Source organism: Meleagris gallopavo, chromosome 16 (assembly GCF_905368555.1).
Source record: "Meleagris gallopavo chromosome 16, MGAL_WU_HG_1.1, whole genome shotgun sequence".
In the NCBI taxonomy this organism is placed as follows: Eukaryota; Metazoa; Chordata; class Aves; order Galliformes; family Phasianidae; genus Meleagris; species Meleagris gallopavo.
In genome coordinates this window covers 5,034,679-5,048,205 of record NC_139419.1, presented here as the reverse complement: position 1 = coordinate 5,048,205, position 13,527 = coordinate 5,034,679, and the positions used below count along the sequence as shown (strand labels likewise).

At 58.5% G+C, this 13,527-nt stretch overlaps 2 protein-coding genes across 3 annotated transcripts; one reads left to right on the top strand and one right to left on the bottom strand.

Moving 5' to 3' along the window:
• Positions 1-403: 403 nt before the first annotated feature.
• On the bottom strand, positions 404-4,981 carry MIEF2 (mitochondrial elongation factor 2). The gene is made up of 4 exons (XM_085238086.1): positions 4,865-4,981; positions 4,221-4,373; positions 3,519-3,696; positions 404-2,781 (listed from the first exon to the last, which is right to left on the bottom strand). The coding sequence occupies exons 2-4, from the start codon at positions 4,365-4,367 to the stop codon at positions 1,727-1,729; spliced, it is 1,380 nt and encodes a 459-aa protein (XP_085094212.1). The 5' UTR covers positions 4,368-4,373; positions 4,865-4,981; the 3' UTR covers positions 404-1,726.
• FLII (FLII actin remodeling protein) lies at positions 4,946-13,523 on the top strand. Of its 2 annotated transcripts, none has more exons than XM_010719825.3 (30): positions 4,946-5,098; positions 5,635-5,745; positions 6,267-6,338; positions 6,490-6,570; positions 6,780-6,865; positions 7,010-7,171; positions 7,252-7,355; positions 7,433-7,608; positions 7,714-7,871; positions 7,999-8,083; positions 8,273-8,420; positions 8,499-8,632; positions 8,713-8,925; positions 9,000-9,179; positions 9,251-9,333; positions 9,419-9,493; positions 9,693-9,776; positions 9,846-10,017; positions 10,095-10,199; positions 10,412-10,603; positions 10,693-10,881; positions 10,966-11,105; positions 11,200-11,425; positions 11,715-11,869; positions 11,961-12,021; positions 12,106-12,234; positions 12,330-12,436; positions 12,655-12,760; positions 12,837-12,902; positions 12,995-13,523. In XM_010719825.3, exons 1-30 carry the CDS (start codon positions 5,036-5,038, stop codon positions 13,127-13,129), a joined length of 3,798 nt encoding a protein of 1,265 aa, XP_010718127.3. In that variant the 5' UTR covers positions 4,946-5,035; the 3' UTR covers positions 13,130-13,523. The 2 variants fall into 2 exon arrangements, with proteins under 2 accessions (XP_010718127.3, XP_085094209.1); XM_085238083.1 differs by having other exon boundaries at positions 8,273-8,424; positions 8,503-8,632.
• The last annotated feature ends 4 nt before the right edge of the window (positions 13,524-13,527 follow it).

Sequence of the window (13,527 nt, the reverse complement as noted above, 5' to 3'; positions counted from 1 at the left end):
CTAAAGCATGGCTAGGGCTGGGCAGCCTCCAAATGGCAACAGCAGCAGAAAGCATCTGCGTAGCACACAGGTTTAGCATTGCTGATGGCATTTGCCGTTACCAGCTTTACTGGTTTAACCCTGGTTAGCGTTCAGGCAGCCGAGCAGTTAGGACTGCTAGCTGAACAGCAAGAGCTCAGCATCCAGACAGCACTGGATGCTTCTGCAGGCAGCAGGAGCACTGGGTGCTTTATGCGGTGGTCTGGAAGAGGAAGAGAAAAGCCATGCACCGTGGGGTCCAGAGTGCTGCCAAGCTCTGTGCAGGGTACACCCCAGCTGCACTGTTCCCAGGAATGCTGCCACACCAGGAGCACAGCTTCAGACCTTACTACAGGACAGGAGACAAAACATCTGAGACGAGAGAACCAGTGTACACAGCAAGGATTTATTCTCATCACTAACACTTGGGAAGTTGCTCAAAGGAACAAACCAAGTAGTCTTCAGACTAGGAGGAAAGGCATAGTGACATTTTTTTTCCTCCCGTAAACAAGATAGTTGTAAAGAAAATTAAACCACAACAGATGCTCATGCTGAAGACCACAAGACTTCACCATCTCTACCAGTGTGCAAAAACAGCATAGCTCTTCCCATTAACAACAAGAATGTATTCCTTCACACTTGGATTACAGGCAGAAACAAAACCTACCAGCAGCCACTCAAAGGGGGAAAAAAAGAAAACAAAACAACAAAAAATACTCAAACAAAATAGATCTTATTGAAAAGAAGCACAAACCACACTTGACTTCTTGCAAGCACTCTGCTCTGTGCATCAATCCTGTCCTTTTCTGCCCCACACCACGAGGCTTCAGGGCAACAAGACATTAAGACAGCAGCAATACATACACGAAAAGGGCACTTGACAGGCTGGGAGGGGACACCATGGCCCACTAGGTGGGCGCTGGTGTCCGCCAGGAGGCTGCAGCTCCTGCAGCTAGCTGCCCGTCCATGCTGCAGCACAGCAACTTGGAGAACGGGCCTCAGAGACCCCCTCCTTGGGGGCAGAGCTGATGCTGGCAGAACAGCCAGGCAGGGCTGAGCTCGGGTTGCCATTTAGTACCTGAAAGGATTTCCAAAGAGTAACCCTGCCATGGCACTACCTTGCAGTACCCAGAGCACTGCACAGCCATTGCTCAGGCTGTATTTCAGGTTGGCAACATCCCCGAATGCAGCCCTGACAAGGAACAAGGTTCCCACCTCACCCCATGGCACTCCGTGACTGAGCTCGGTGCTCACAGAAGGACCCACACAGCAGCCAGGATGCCACAAGCCATGAAGTTTGTAGCAGCATCGGGAGACGTGCGTGCCTCAACAGGCAGGGAAAGCTCCAAACCACTCAGGTCTTGGAGCTTGGAGCTTGTTGCTTGGAGCAACAGGGGAGCCTAGAGTTCAGGACGGCAGGCTGGGATGCAGCAGTTCACGGGGATCCAGCAGTCAAACTTGTTCCATGTTGGTTCCCAGCAGATGGGACTTCGCTTAAGGGGCTGCATTCAATGTGGGTAAGGCAGAACCCCATGGCAAACAGCTTCTTACACCATCATCCATTTCTCTCAGGCACATTTTATTCAGAAAGGAAATACTTTTGTTCATAAAGTGCAAGAACTTGGCCTCTTACCGACTAGTCAACTAGAAGCATCACAACCCAGACAGCTGAGGAACTCCCCGTGCTCAGGAGCTCCTGCTGCACCAGTCACTTCTCTGTCAGCAGGAGTCCTGGCTCAGACACAGCCCTGTAGAGCAGAAAGCCCATCTCCTCTATTTCCTCTTCCAGCAGCTCACAGAAAAAGTTCACTTTGGGGTTAAAGTAGCAAGGCAGGACCCCATTCTCCAGGTAGCCCACCAGCTCCTCGAGCACTTGCTGGAACCTGGTGGCAAGGCTTTCCTCTGTCCAGTCTGACTCAGTGGAACTCAAGTGAAGGATGACATGTGCCAAGGGGCTGCCGCTCAGCTTGCGCAGGGCAGGATGGCTCCTGCAGACACCATTCAGGATGCAGAGGCAGTGCTGCCGAGCGCCGGCGTCGCCAGCATCCAGCTCCTTCACCTTCAAGACCTCCGCCCTGCCAAAGCTCTCAAGCCAAAGGTTTTCCACCAGTCCTTCAGGAGGAGCAGCCAGAAGAACTTTGTCCTCCATTTCCACTACCGGGAAGAGGGCGATGCTCAGCTCAACCTGGTCGTGTTTGACATCCAGCCTCAGCTCCCGGGAGGCCACGAGTGGGTGGATGACCGTCCCCAGCAGGCTGCCTATGGCTGGCCAGTTGATGGAGGCCACCAACATCTTGTGGAGGGTCTCGTTGAGCACATTGGAGGAGAGGTACTGGCCCACAAGAAACCTGTCCCAGGGGCTGCGCCCACGAGGGAAATACTCCAAGTCAGTCCTTTTGATCATCCAGTACTGGGGGTTTCTCACAACGGTGTCCTCTCCTGGGATGAGGCTCCAGAGGGTGGCATCGAGGACTACTGGCAGCATGAAGTGGATGTGGTCAGCAGCAAGAGCCCCGAGGCCATCGAGCAGGGGACCGCTGAGGAAGAGGCTGCCAAAGGGCAACTCCGGGCACTTGCTCCGCAGGAAGCTCTGAAGCTCAGCGCAGATGCTCCGGGCCAACTGCTGGGCAACTGCCACTTGCTCCTCAGACATAGGGAGGTGGATGCTGTAGTGTGAGAGCAGCTTCTCCTGCAGCGTGAGGCAGCGGGGAGGGCTGGACTCGGTCTCAGGAGGCTCTGGGGGCACTGGGCAGGCCCTGGGTTCTGCAAGAAGAGGATGGGGCAAAGGCAAGGAAGAAGTCACGGCTTTGGGCAGATCAGACAACACATCTTCTCAGGCCACAGCCATAAAAAAAACAAACCTGTGCTGAAGCCCCAGCTCTCAGCCTTTGGCCACGAGGCAACTTTTCAGCCAACACAAGGCTCAATCCAAACCCAAAACCCAACAGCACCTGGTGTTACACCCCAGCTAGAGGTGGCTAAACCCAGCTAAGCAGTAGCAGCCAGACAAAACACAAACTACCAGGTTCCCTCATAAGTCTCAGTCCCACTGCTCACCCCTACGTCTGCCTGATTGCTGAGTCCTGAATCAATCCCACTTTGGGTGCGGTGCCTCAGGACCTGCCCAGCACCAGGCTGAGCTGCTTTCCTACTCAGTAAACACTGCCTGTGCAGCCAGCTGGACAAGCCAGCCTTTGTCTGCAGCAGTTCACAGGCACATCTTCCTCCCTAGACAGAGCTGACCCAAAAACCAAGCACTGTTCAACAGGAAACAAAAGCAAGACAGCCTCTACTGCAACCAGCTGGCTGAGACGCGCAGGAGTTATCAGAGGCACTGTTACTGAGGCACTGCCAAAAAAGGGGCCGCAGCTTGGGAGCCTCCCAAAAGGGAAGACACAATCGGGTCAGCTTTCCGGTCATGGAGCTAAAAATAAAGCCCAGCTCCCAGGCACAGCCAGCCAAGGTGATCTTCACCCACACGCACTCGCCATAAGCATCACCTGGTGCTGGTGGTGGAGCCGGGGAGAGCAGGGGTTCACTGAGGTCTTCCCTTCTCTGCTTCTTGGGAGGTTTTTGTGCTGCTTTGATCAGGGCCAAGTCCTGCCAGCTCTCCTCCAGGCTCTTCTGCTCAGCTTTGGGATCATCTTCCTCTCGAGGGCTCGTGGCTCGATCTATCAGCTGGCAGGAGAGACAGATGGAGGGGATGTGCACGTGGTCCACAAAGCCCACACCTCACCCTCAGGGTAGTGAGGGCTCCCTCATCCCGAGTGTGCTGAGATGGGGGGGCTGCAGACCCCAAATGGCCTCACTCACATAGAGGGCTGTTCTAACTGCTGCCGTTTGAGCTGCTGCTGTTCATGCAAACACAAGGAATGCTATGGATGTGGAAGGAAAGCTCCAAGATCAGCAGCACCCTTTACAGAAGGCTGCTATTGCTGGAAGAGCAAAGAGACCGAGGGACCACAGGGAAAACCAGCACAGACAAGTTGTTCTCTTGATAGCACTTCCCACCCCAGAGGACAGCACACACGTGGGGTAACAGTCACACACAGCTCTTCTACTGGAGAAAAGCAACGGTTTGAGAGACTCAAAGATGCACACAAGCTTCCTACAGATTTTAAAATGAAAACAACGAGGCACCTCTCTGAAACGTGATGCGGCACATCGCCCCGTGCAGCGCTTGGGGACCCCCCCAGCCTCACCCGTTTGACGGCCAGCGTGGCGATGGCGAGCACGGCCGCGCCGCTGACGCCCAGCACCAGCCTGGCGTTGGCCAGCAGCAGGTCGAGGACGCCGCCCAGCCCGCCGTCGTCCCGCCGCTTGCCCCGCTGCTGCGCGAATTCAGCCATGGTCACCTGTGGGAGGGAAGAGGAACGGCGCGCCGTAATCCGACAGCGGGGAGCCGGCTCCCCAAAGTCACGGGGCGCGTAACGGCGATGGGGTGAAGGCGGAGGGGCCGGCAGGACGCGAGATCCCAGGGCAGCCGGACCCCCCAGCCGACCTTCAGGCCCAGGGCTCCCGCCGTTACAGGCTGCGGTGGTGGCGCTGGGCCGGACCAAGGGTCGCCCCGACAAGGCTCCGGCCGCCTCGCCCCGCCGTTACGCAGTGCCCGCCAACACTCGGGGCAGCGCCGGCAGACGGGACGAGGGGCCGTACCGGTACCCCGGAAGGGGCCGGATATACACAGCCCCCTTCACCGAGCTGCCAAGGACAGACAAAGGTAGAACAGCGAACACCGCTGAGGGACGGGTGCTATCGAGGGTTATCTCCCCCTCCTCACCCCGGCTGTGCCGAACTCCCCCCGCCCCCCGCACCGGGATGTCCCTACAGCCCCCCCCCCACTTACCCGCTGCTCCCAGCGGGGCCGACCGGCAGCGCGTGCTGGCGCGCCGGCGCGCCCGCAACTGGCGGCGCAGCCAATCAATGCAGCGCTCCTCGGCCCCGCCTCCAATCAGCGTCACGCGGGGCGGGGCGGGGCGGTGGGGCGGTGCCGCGTCCCGCCGGGTTCCCCACAGCCATGGCGGCCACCGGGGTGCTGCCCTTCGTCCGCGGCGTCGACCTCAGCGGTAACGACTTCAAGGTGCGGGGGGAGCGCCGGGAGCGGTACCCGGCTTAGGGGCGGGCGGGGTGCGGGGAGAGTCGGGGGCAGTGCCGTAGTGCTGGGAAGGGCAGTCAGGCCTGTCCGCTCCCCGCCGGGCCCGGAGATCCCGGAGGTCCTCGCGTAGGGCCGATCAGTCCCAGCTGATCGGCCCTACGTGGTCCTGGCCCCTGGGGCGCCTAACAGGCCCTGCTGTATGAGGGGAACTTGGGGACACCCACCCCTGGGACCCTGGAAAGCCGGGAGGTGTCAGCCCCCAGTCTTTGTCCACTAGGGCCAGGTGATGTCATTCCTAAGTCCCAGTCCTGTACGGTTGGATGACCTCAGTCCCCAGATCCCAATCCCATAAGGCTGGATGATCCCGTCCTTAAATGCCATTCCTATGGGGCTGGGTGATCTCCCAATCCCAATGCCATAGTGCTGGGTGATCTGCCCCTCAGCAGCCCTACAGCACCAGCCCTATTTCTCCCTTGTCACCCCACGGGTCACGCTGTTCTCTCACCCTCATGCCCTCCCAGGGTGGCTACTTCCCAGAGCATGTGAAGGCGATGACCAGCCTGCGCTGGCTGAAGCTGAACCGTACAGGGCTCTGCTACCTGCCCGAGGAGCTCGCTGCCCTGCAGAAGCTGGTGAGCAGGCAGGGGATGGGGCTCTTGGGGGGGCTGCGGAGCCAAGAACCTGCTGTCTGCCTGCCTCATGTGCCAGTGTCTAATAATAGGGCTGAGCGAGGAAGTGTGGTTGAAACTGGATGCAAGAGTTGTTAGGAAAGGGGCTGAGACAGGGGTGTGCTGGGTTTCACCTTGTTTTCTTAGCAAACCAGACCAGAAACCACACTTTCTTCCTCTGCCTGTTAATAGAAGGGAAGGGTGAAAGTTTATGGAGAGAATTAAGGGTTTGGGCTCTTTTAGCAAAGGAAAAAAAATAAAAAAGCAATAGCCAGCAGCTGCCTGGCATTGTTCCCTGGCAGCTCGAGTTCTGTGCCTTGCCCTTGGTGGAGCCCATGGTTGAGCTTTGCTCTGGTGGTGCTACAGCATGTTATGGATGTGCTGGAGGCCCCCAGCCAGTTTGGGATCGCAGCAGCCCTGTGCGAGTCAGGGCTGAACTCTGCTCCCCTCGCTACTTACTGGGGCTTTGTCCTGCTTCCCTGCAGGAACACCTGTCCGTCAGCCACAACAGCCTTACCACGCTTCATGGCGAGCTGTCCAGCCTGCCTTGCCTCCGGGTGAGTGTCCCATTGTGTATCCAATGCAACGGGGATGCTGTCCTCAAGCATCTCTTGGCCACACAAGGGTGGCCACTGGCTCTCCTGGGGGGCTCAGCAGGTGCTGGAGCCAGGTGATGGCTGCAGTCATTTCTTTCTGTCCACTTTGAAGGCAATCGTGGCACGTGCCAACAGCCTGAAGAACTCAGGAGTCCCCGATGACATCTTCCAGCTGGAGGACCTCTCGGTGCTGGTAAGTGCTGAGTCTCCATGCTGCTCTTTCCCACAGTAAGAGCTTCAGCCTGGGCTCCTGGTCCTGTTCATTTGTGCCCTTTGAAGACGCACTTGGGACTGAAGAGCATCTGGAGCATGGTCCCAGAGTTGCCACATGGTCCTTGGGGGTGGGTGGTAACTGTGAGATGGAGGACCCATCCCAGGACTGAGGATGCTTTCATCCCCCAGGACCTGAGCCGCAATGATCTGACTGAGTGTCCCCGGGAGCTGGAGAATGCCAAGAACATGCTGGTGCTCAACCTGGGCCACAACAGGTGGGGCTCCTGGCAGCACAACTCCCCCTGACCACGAACACATCCACCTGTCACCTCCACTCCCCACTTCACTTTGGGTCCCCCTCTCTGGGTTGGATTCAGTGCACATCCAGGGCCACCCTGAAGGTTCCCATGTCCCCGCAGCATCGAGACCATCCCCAACCAGCTTTTCATCAACCTCACGGACCTGCTCTACCTTGACCTGAGCAACAACAAGCTGGAGAGCCTCCCACCACAGATGAGACGGCTGGTGCACCTCCAGACCCTCATCCTCAATGACAACCCCCTGCTGCATGCACAGCTGCGGTACGGCTCCATTTTGTGGCTTGTTCCCAAGATATTGGAGCCACGCTGGGCCGTACCCTGATGCTATCTCTGCGACACAGGCAGCTCCCGGCAATGACAGCTCTGCAGACCCTGCACCTGCGGAACACACAGCGCACGCAGAGCAACCTGCCCACCAGCCTGGAGAGCCTGGTCAACCTGGCAGGTAGGGCTGCGTTGGGGCGTTGCATCGGGGCTGTCCTGGTGTGTGTCCTGGTGGCCTCAGCTCCGTTTGTTCCCCAGATGTGGACCTGTCCTGCAACAACCTCAGCCGTGTTCCTGAGTGCCTCTATACACTGGGCAGCCTGCGGCGCCTCAACCTCAGCAGCAACCAGATCACCGAGCTGTCCCTCTGCATCGACCAGTGGACACAGCTGGAGACCCTCAACCTGTCCCGCAATGAGCTCACCTCCCTGCCTGTGCGTGTCATCCCCATTCCTCCATCATGTCCCCACCCCTCCATCATGTCCCTGCTGTGGCTGTGGTGCCAGATCTCACCCCCCACCTCCCCCTCCCTTCCCCAGTCGGCCATCTGCAAGCTGACCAAGCTGAAGAAGATGTACCTCAACTCCAACAAGCTCGACTTTGACGGGATCCCCTCAGGCATTGGCAAGCTCTCCAACCTGGAGGAGTTCATGGCAGCCAACAACAACCTGGAGCTCATCCCTGAGAGCTTGTGCAGGTAGAGGGCAGCCTCCAATCAGATTTGCACTGTCCCCATGAGCTGGAGCTGGGAGGTGACAGGGGTGGAGGGTCCTGAAGAATGCAACCCTGGCCCAGCCCTATCTCAGCATCCCCCTACCTCACAGGTGTTCCAAGCTGCGGAAGCTAGTGCTGAACAAGAACCGCTTGGTGACGCTGCCAGAGGCCATCCACTTCCTGACAGATGTGGAGGTGAGAGCCCAGCACCCTGTGTGCTTCTGGGGCCCAAGTGATGGGGTGAGGGTAGGGCACTGCCTGCAGCCTGGCACATGGCCCCCCATCACCTCCCCAAAGCTCGCAGTGCTCTGAGCTCTCCCATTCTACCCCCCATCCTTGATGTCTCCGTGCCCAAAGCACTGAGGACTCCCATCCCCTTGTCAGGTCCTGGATGTGCGCGAGAACCCCAACCTGGTGATGCCCCCGAAGCCAGCAGAGCGGACGTCGGAGTGGTACAACATCGACTTCTCTCTGCAGAACCAGCTTCGCCTGGCTGGAGCCTCACCAGCCACCTTGGCAGCCGCTGCAGCAGGCAAGTAGACAAGGAGGCATGGCTCTGTGCCATGCCTGGGGGGTCCCACTGCCTCTCACCCCATCCCATTGTCCCCAGGGAGCAGCACCAAGGACCCGCTGGCCCGCAAGATGCGCCTGCGGCGGCGCAAGGACTCAGCCCAGGATGACCAAGCCAAGCAGGTGCTGAAGGGGATGTCAGATGTGGCCCAGGAGAAGAACAAGAAGATAGAGGTAAGTCTGCAGCCAGCCCTGTCACACCACGGAGTGTCCTACCTGGGTGACCCATCCCTGGGTGACCCCTATCCCTGCAGGAGAGTGGTGAAGCGAAGGCACCGGACCTGAAGGCACGCCGCTGGGACCAGGGCCTGGAGAAGCCACAGTTGGACTACTCAGAGTTCTTCAGTGAGGATGTGGGGCAGCTGCCCGGCCTCAGCATCTGGCAGATCGAGAACTTTGTGCCCACGCTGGTGGATGATGCCTTCTATGGGAAGTTCTATGAGGCCGATTGCTACATCGTGCTTAAGGTACACGAAGGGAACGGGGCTCGCTGTGTCCCCAGGACTTTTGGCAGCCCTTCTCACACCCTGTCCCTCCACAGACCTTCCTGGACGAGAATGGCTCCCTCAGCTGGGAGATCTACTACTGGATCGGGCAGGAGGCCACTCTGGACAAGAAGGCATGCTCTGCCATCCACGCCGTCAACCTGCGCAACTACCTGGGGGCTGAGTGCCGCTGCATCCGTGAGGAGATGGGGGATGAGAGTGATGAGTTCCTCCAGGTGAGGCTATCTCAGTGCTCCCCCACAGCCCCCAGCCTTCCCCACCCTCATCCCCTGTTCTTTGCCCCCAGGTTTTTGATAATGACATCTCCTATATCGAGGGTGGCACAGCCAGCGGGTTCTTCACTGTTGAGGACACACAGTATGTCACCAGGTAGGGCCGGGGGCAGGCAGTTGGGAGGGGTACACACAGGGCAGGTGTTGCCTCATGTTCAACCAGGGCTGTCTCTCTCTTCCAGGCTGTACCGTGTCTATGGGAAGAAGAACATCAAGCTGGAGCCAGTGGCACTGAAAGGGACATCCCTAGACCCCCGGTGAGCAGGGAAAGAGCGAGGGGACATATGGGACCCTAAAAAGGGACAGGGAGCCAGGTCCAAGCCAAGACAGAGTGGCTGCAGCTTTAGGGTAGAAATGAGCTGCCTTTCTGTAAGACCAGGGATTCAGACTTTGCATGGGGAGGACAGTGGTGCATCCTGCTCCCTTCCTCACTTGCTCTTTGTCCATGTTCTCCAGCTTTGTCTTCCTCCTGGACCACGGCCTGGAGCTTTATGTATGGCGGGGCAGCCGGGCCACGCTGAGCAGCACCACCAAGGCCAGGTAGGGGCTGGGAACCTAGGCTGGGGACCCGGGGTACTGGGGAGCCCACTTCAGCCCACGCTCCCACAGGCTCTTTGCTGAGAAGATCAACAAGAACGAGCGCAAGGGCAAAGCAGAGATCACACTGCTCTGCCAGGGCCAGGAGAGCCCTGAGTTCTGGGAGGTGCTGGGGGGACAGCCCGAAGAGATCCAGCCCTGTGTTCCCGATGACTTCCAGCCCCACAAGCCCAAGCTGTACAAGGTGAGGAGCTGCCACCCTCTGTGGGATCATCACTGTGCCGTGGCCATCCTCACCCTGTGTCCCTGTTTTCTCTGCAGGTTGGCTTGGGGCTGGGTTACCTGGAGCTGCCCCAGATCAACTACAAGTTGTCAGTAGAGCACAAGAAGAGGCTGAAGGCCGATCTGATGCCTGAGATGCGCCTGGTAGGGCATAGGATGGGGCAGGGGGGGGTCTCCTGTTCTGACCTATGAGATGGGTTCTGCTCTCTCCTTGCTCCAGCCATGCTCTGGGGCAGGCTCAACCAGTGGTATCCTGGGTGCAGGATGTTCTGCTTGTCTCAGCTGGCCTTGAGGAGTTTTCCAGCCTGGGAAAAGCTCAGGAGGTACCTGACCGTATCTCCGCTTTGTGTCCCCAGCTGCAGAGCCTGCTGGACACCAAGAACGTGTACATCCTGGACTGCTGGTCTGATGTCTTTATCTGGATTGGGAGGAAGTCGTCACGGCTGGTGCGAGCAGCAGCACTGAAGCTGAGCCAGGAGCTGTGTGGGATGCTGCACCGCCCCAAGCATGCCATGGTCACACGGAACCTGGAGGGCACCGAGTGCCAGGTGGGGGGGACACAGATCTGAAGGGCAGAGATGGGGTTGCATCTGGGGCCTTCTGCTCCCTCTCCTCACCTCGCATCTTCCGTGTTTAGGTGTTCAAATCCAAGTTCAAGAACTGGGATGATGTCCTGCAAGTGGACTACACCCGCAACGCTGAGAACGTGCTGCAGGAGGGCGGCCTGGCTGGCAAGGTGCGCAAGGACGCCGAGAAGAAGGACCAGATGAAGGCTGACCTCACCGCACTCTTCCTGCCCCGGCAGCCCCCCATGCCGCTGAATGAGGTAGGGCTGGGGATGCCCACATGTCCCCATGGTGGCAGAAGGCCCAGAGCTCCATGTGCTGAGCGAACACATGGGGATTTGCAGGCAGAGCAGCTGATGGAGGAGTGGAATGAGGACCTGGACGGAATGGAGGGCTTCGTGCTGGAGGGCAAGAAATTTGCACGGCTGCCTGAGGAGGAGTTTGGCCACTTCCACACACATGACTGCTACGTCTTCCTCTGCAGGTGAGCCAGTTTATCCTTTCTGGGGCTGCTGAGCTCCTGCATCCCCCATCGCCCTGCCCAGGTTCCCCCCCCTCACTCCTGTCCCTGCACTCAGATACTGGGTGCCAGTAGAATATGAGGAGGAGGAGGAAAAGAGAAAGAAGACTGAAGGAAAAGAGGAAGAGGAGGGTGAGGAAGAAGAGGAGGAGAAACAACCTGAAGAAGACTTCCAGTGCATCGTATACTTCTGGCAGGGCCGCGAGGCCTCCAACATGGGCTGGCTCACCTTTACCTTCAGCCTACAGAAGAAATTTGAGAGTCTCTTCCCTGGCAAGCTAGAGGTGAGAGCCTGTGCTGGGATCCCCTGTACTGCCTACAGGGAACTGCTCCCTAACCCTGCCCAGGAAGCCCCAGCCCCAAGGATCCCCCTGTCCACACCTGGAGGAGGAATATGGGGGCATTCTGCTTGGCCTTGCTGCTCCCCTGTCCCCTATCTCCCCCTGGACAGAGGGCAGGGGGTAGCAGTTAAGATGAAGACGGTGGCACAGAGGTGCCAGCAGCCACTCACACACCTGGAGCTTGGGGTTGTGCTGGGGGCCCCACGCCCCTGCTGACACCCACCTCGCCCAGGTGGTGCGCATGACCCAGCAACAGGAGAACCCCAAGTTCCTGTCACACTTCAAGAGGAGGTTTGTCATCCACCGGGGCAAGCGGAAGGAGAAGGCCAGCCCGCCCCAGCCCAGCCTGTACCACATCCGCACCAATGGTGGAGCCCTCTGCACCAGGTCTGTGCCCCCCCTCAACCTGTTGGTGCTGCCCAGGAATGCTGGGGGACCACAACTCCTGCTGCCTGTGCCTCCTGGGCTTCTCTTCTAGGTGCATCCAGATCAACACAGACGCTGGGCTGCTCAACTCTGAGTTCTGCTTCATCCTCAAGGTACTGCCTGAGGCTGAGCATCTTCTCCCAGCAACAAGGGGGCTCAGCCACACATCCCCTACCCCAACGTTTCGCTCTCCCCAGGTCCCATTTGAAAGTACAGACAACCAGGGCATTGTCTACACCTGGGTGGGCCGAGCTGCTGACCCTGATGAGGCTAAGCTGGCTGAGGACATCATGAACAACATGTTTGATGACTCCTACAGCAAGCAGGTGACAGGATTGGGGCTGTTGGGCTCAGCACCAACTTACCTGAGAGCAGTGAGGGATGGAGGAACTCAGCCTTGACACTACCCTTGTTCTCACAGGTGATCAACGAGGGAGAAGAGCCTGAAAACTTCTTCTGGGTGGGCATCGGGAGCCAGAAGCCTTATGATGAAGATGCTGAATACATGAAGCACTCCCGGCTCTTCAGGTGGGTTCTGGCTCAGGACATGCTTGTCCCATTCCATGTCCCAGAGTGACACACCAGCCTTCACTAGGGGCTTTTGCCTCTGGGCTCCCCAAGATGGGCAAAGCTTCTCTCCCCACTGTCTGTCTGTTTGGGCCATAGGGTGCCCACGGATAACTTCTCTGTCACTGAGTGCTGACGACTTCGTGCCACTGATGCACTCTCCTCTTGCTCCCCTTTAGGTGCTCCAATGAGAAGGGCTATTTTGCCGTGTCAGAGAAGTGTTCTGATTTCTGCCAGGATGACCTGGCTGATGATGACATCATGCTGCTGGACAATGGGCAGGAGGTGAGCAGGGTGTCTGGGAGGCTGCACGGTGCCCACCCAGATCCACAGCTGAGCCCATCTGCACATCCTTCCGCAGGTTTACATGTGGGTGGGCACCCAGACCAGCCAGGTGGAGATCAAGCTGAGCCTCAAAGCGTGCCAGGTAAGGCCCTGCGTGCTGAATTCGGGCACCTCCATCACCCCTCGGGTCTCTCTTCCATTCCTGGTGGGCTCTGATCGTGTCCCATGCCCCAGGTCTACATCCAACACATGCGCTCCAAGGACCCCACGCGGCCCCGCAAGCTGCGGTTGGTGCGGAAAGGCAACGAGCCCTGGCCCTTCACCCGCTGCTTCCACGCCTGGAGTGTCTTCCGTAAGCCCCCAGCATAAGGGCCTGGGGGAGTGGAACACCCCACACTGAACCCACCCCAGCATTCGGCACCACTCATGCCTGCGCTCAACCGCTGGATCCGCTTCTCTCTGAGCTGGGGCCACTGGGGGGCATTGGGGTGTCCCTATCCTCCCTTCTCCTGGCTCCTTCCCCTCTTTAGGGGCACATGGAGGAGTGCAGGGCCCTGCCTCTGTCCTGCTCAATGCTGTTCCAAAGCAGCAACAAGCTCCCTACAGCTGGGGAGCAGGGGGAGGATGCTTTGCTAAAGAGCACTGGGGGATTAGCGAGGGGCTCTCACCTTTTTTTGTGGTCCTGGAGAGATAGGACCAACCCCAAATGAGGCTGGCCTATCAGTATCCTATCAATAAAGGCTGCATTGTCACCGTGCAATCATGCC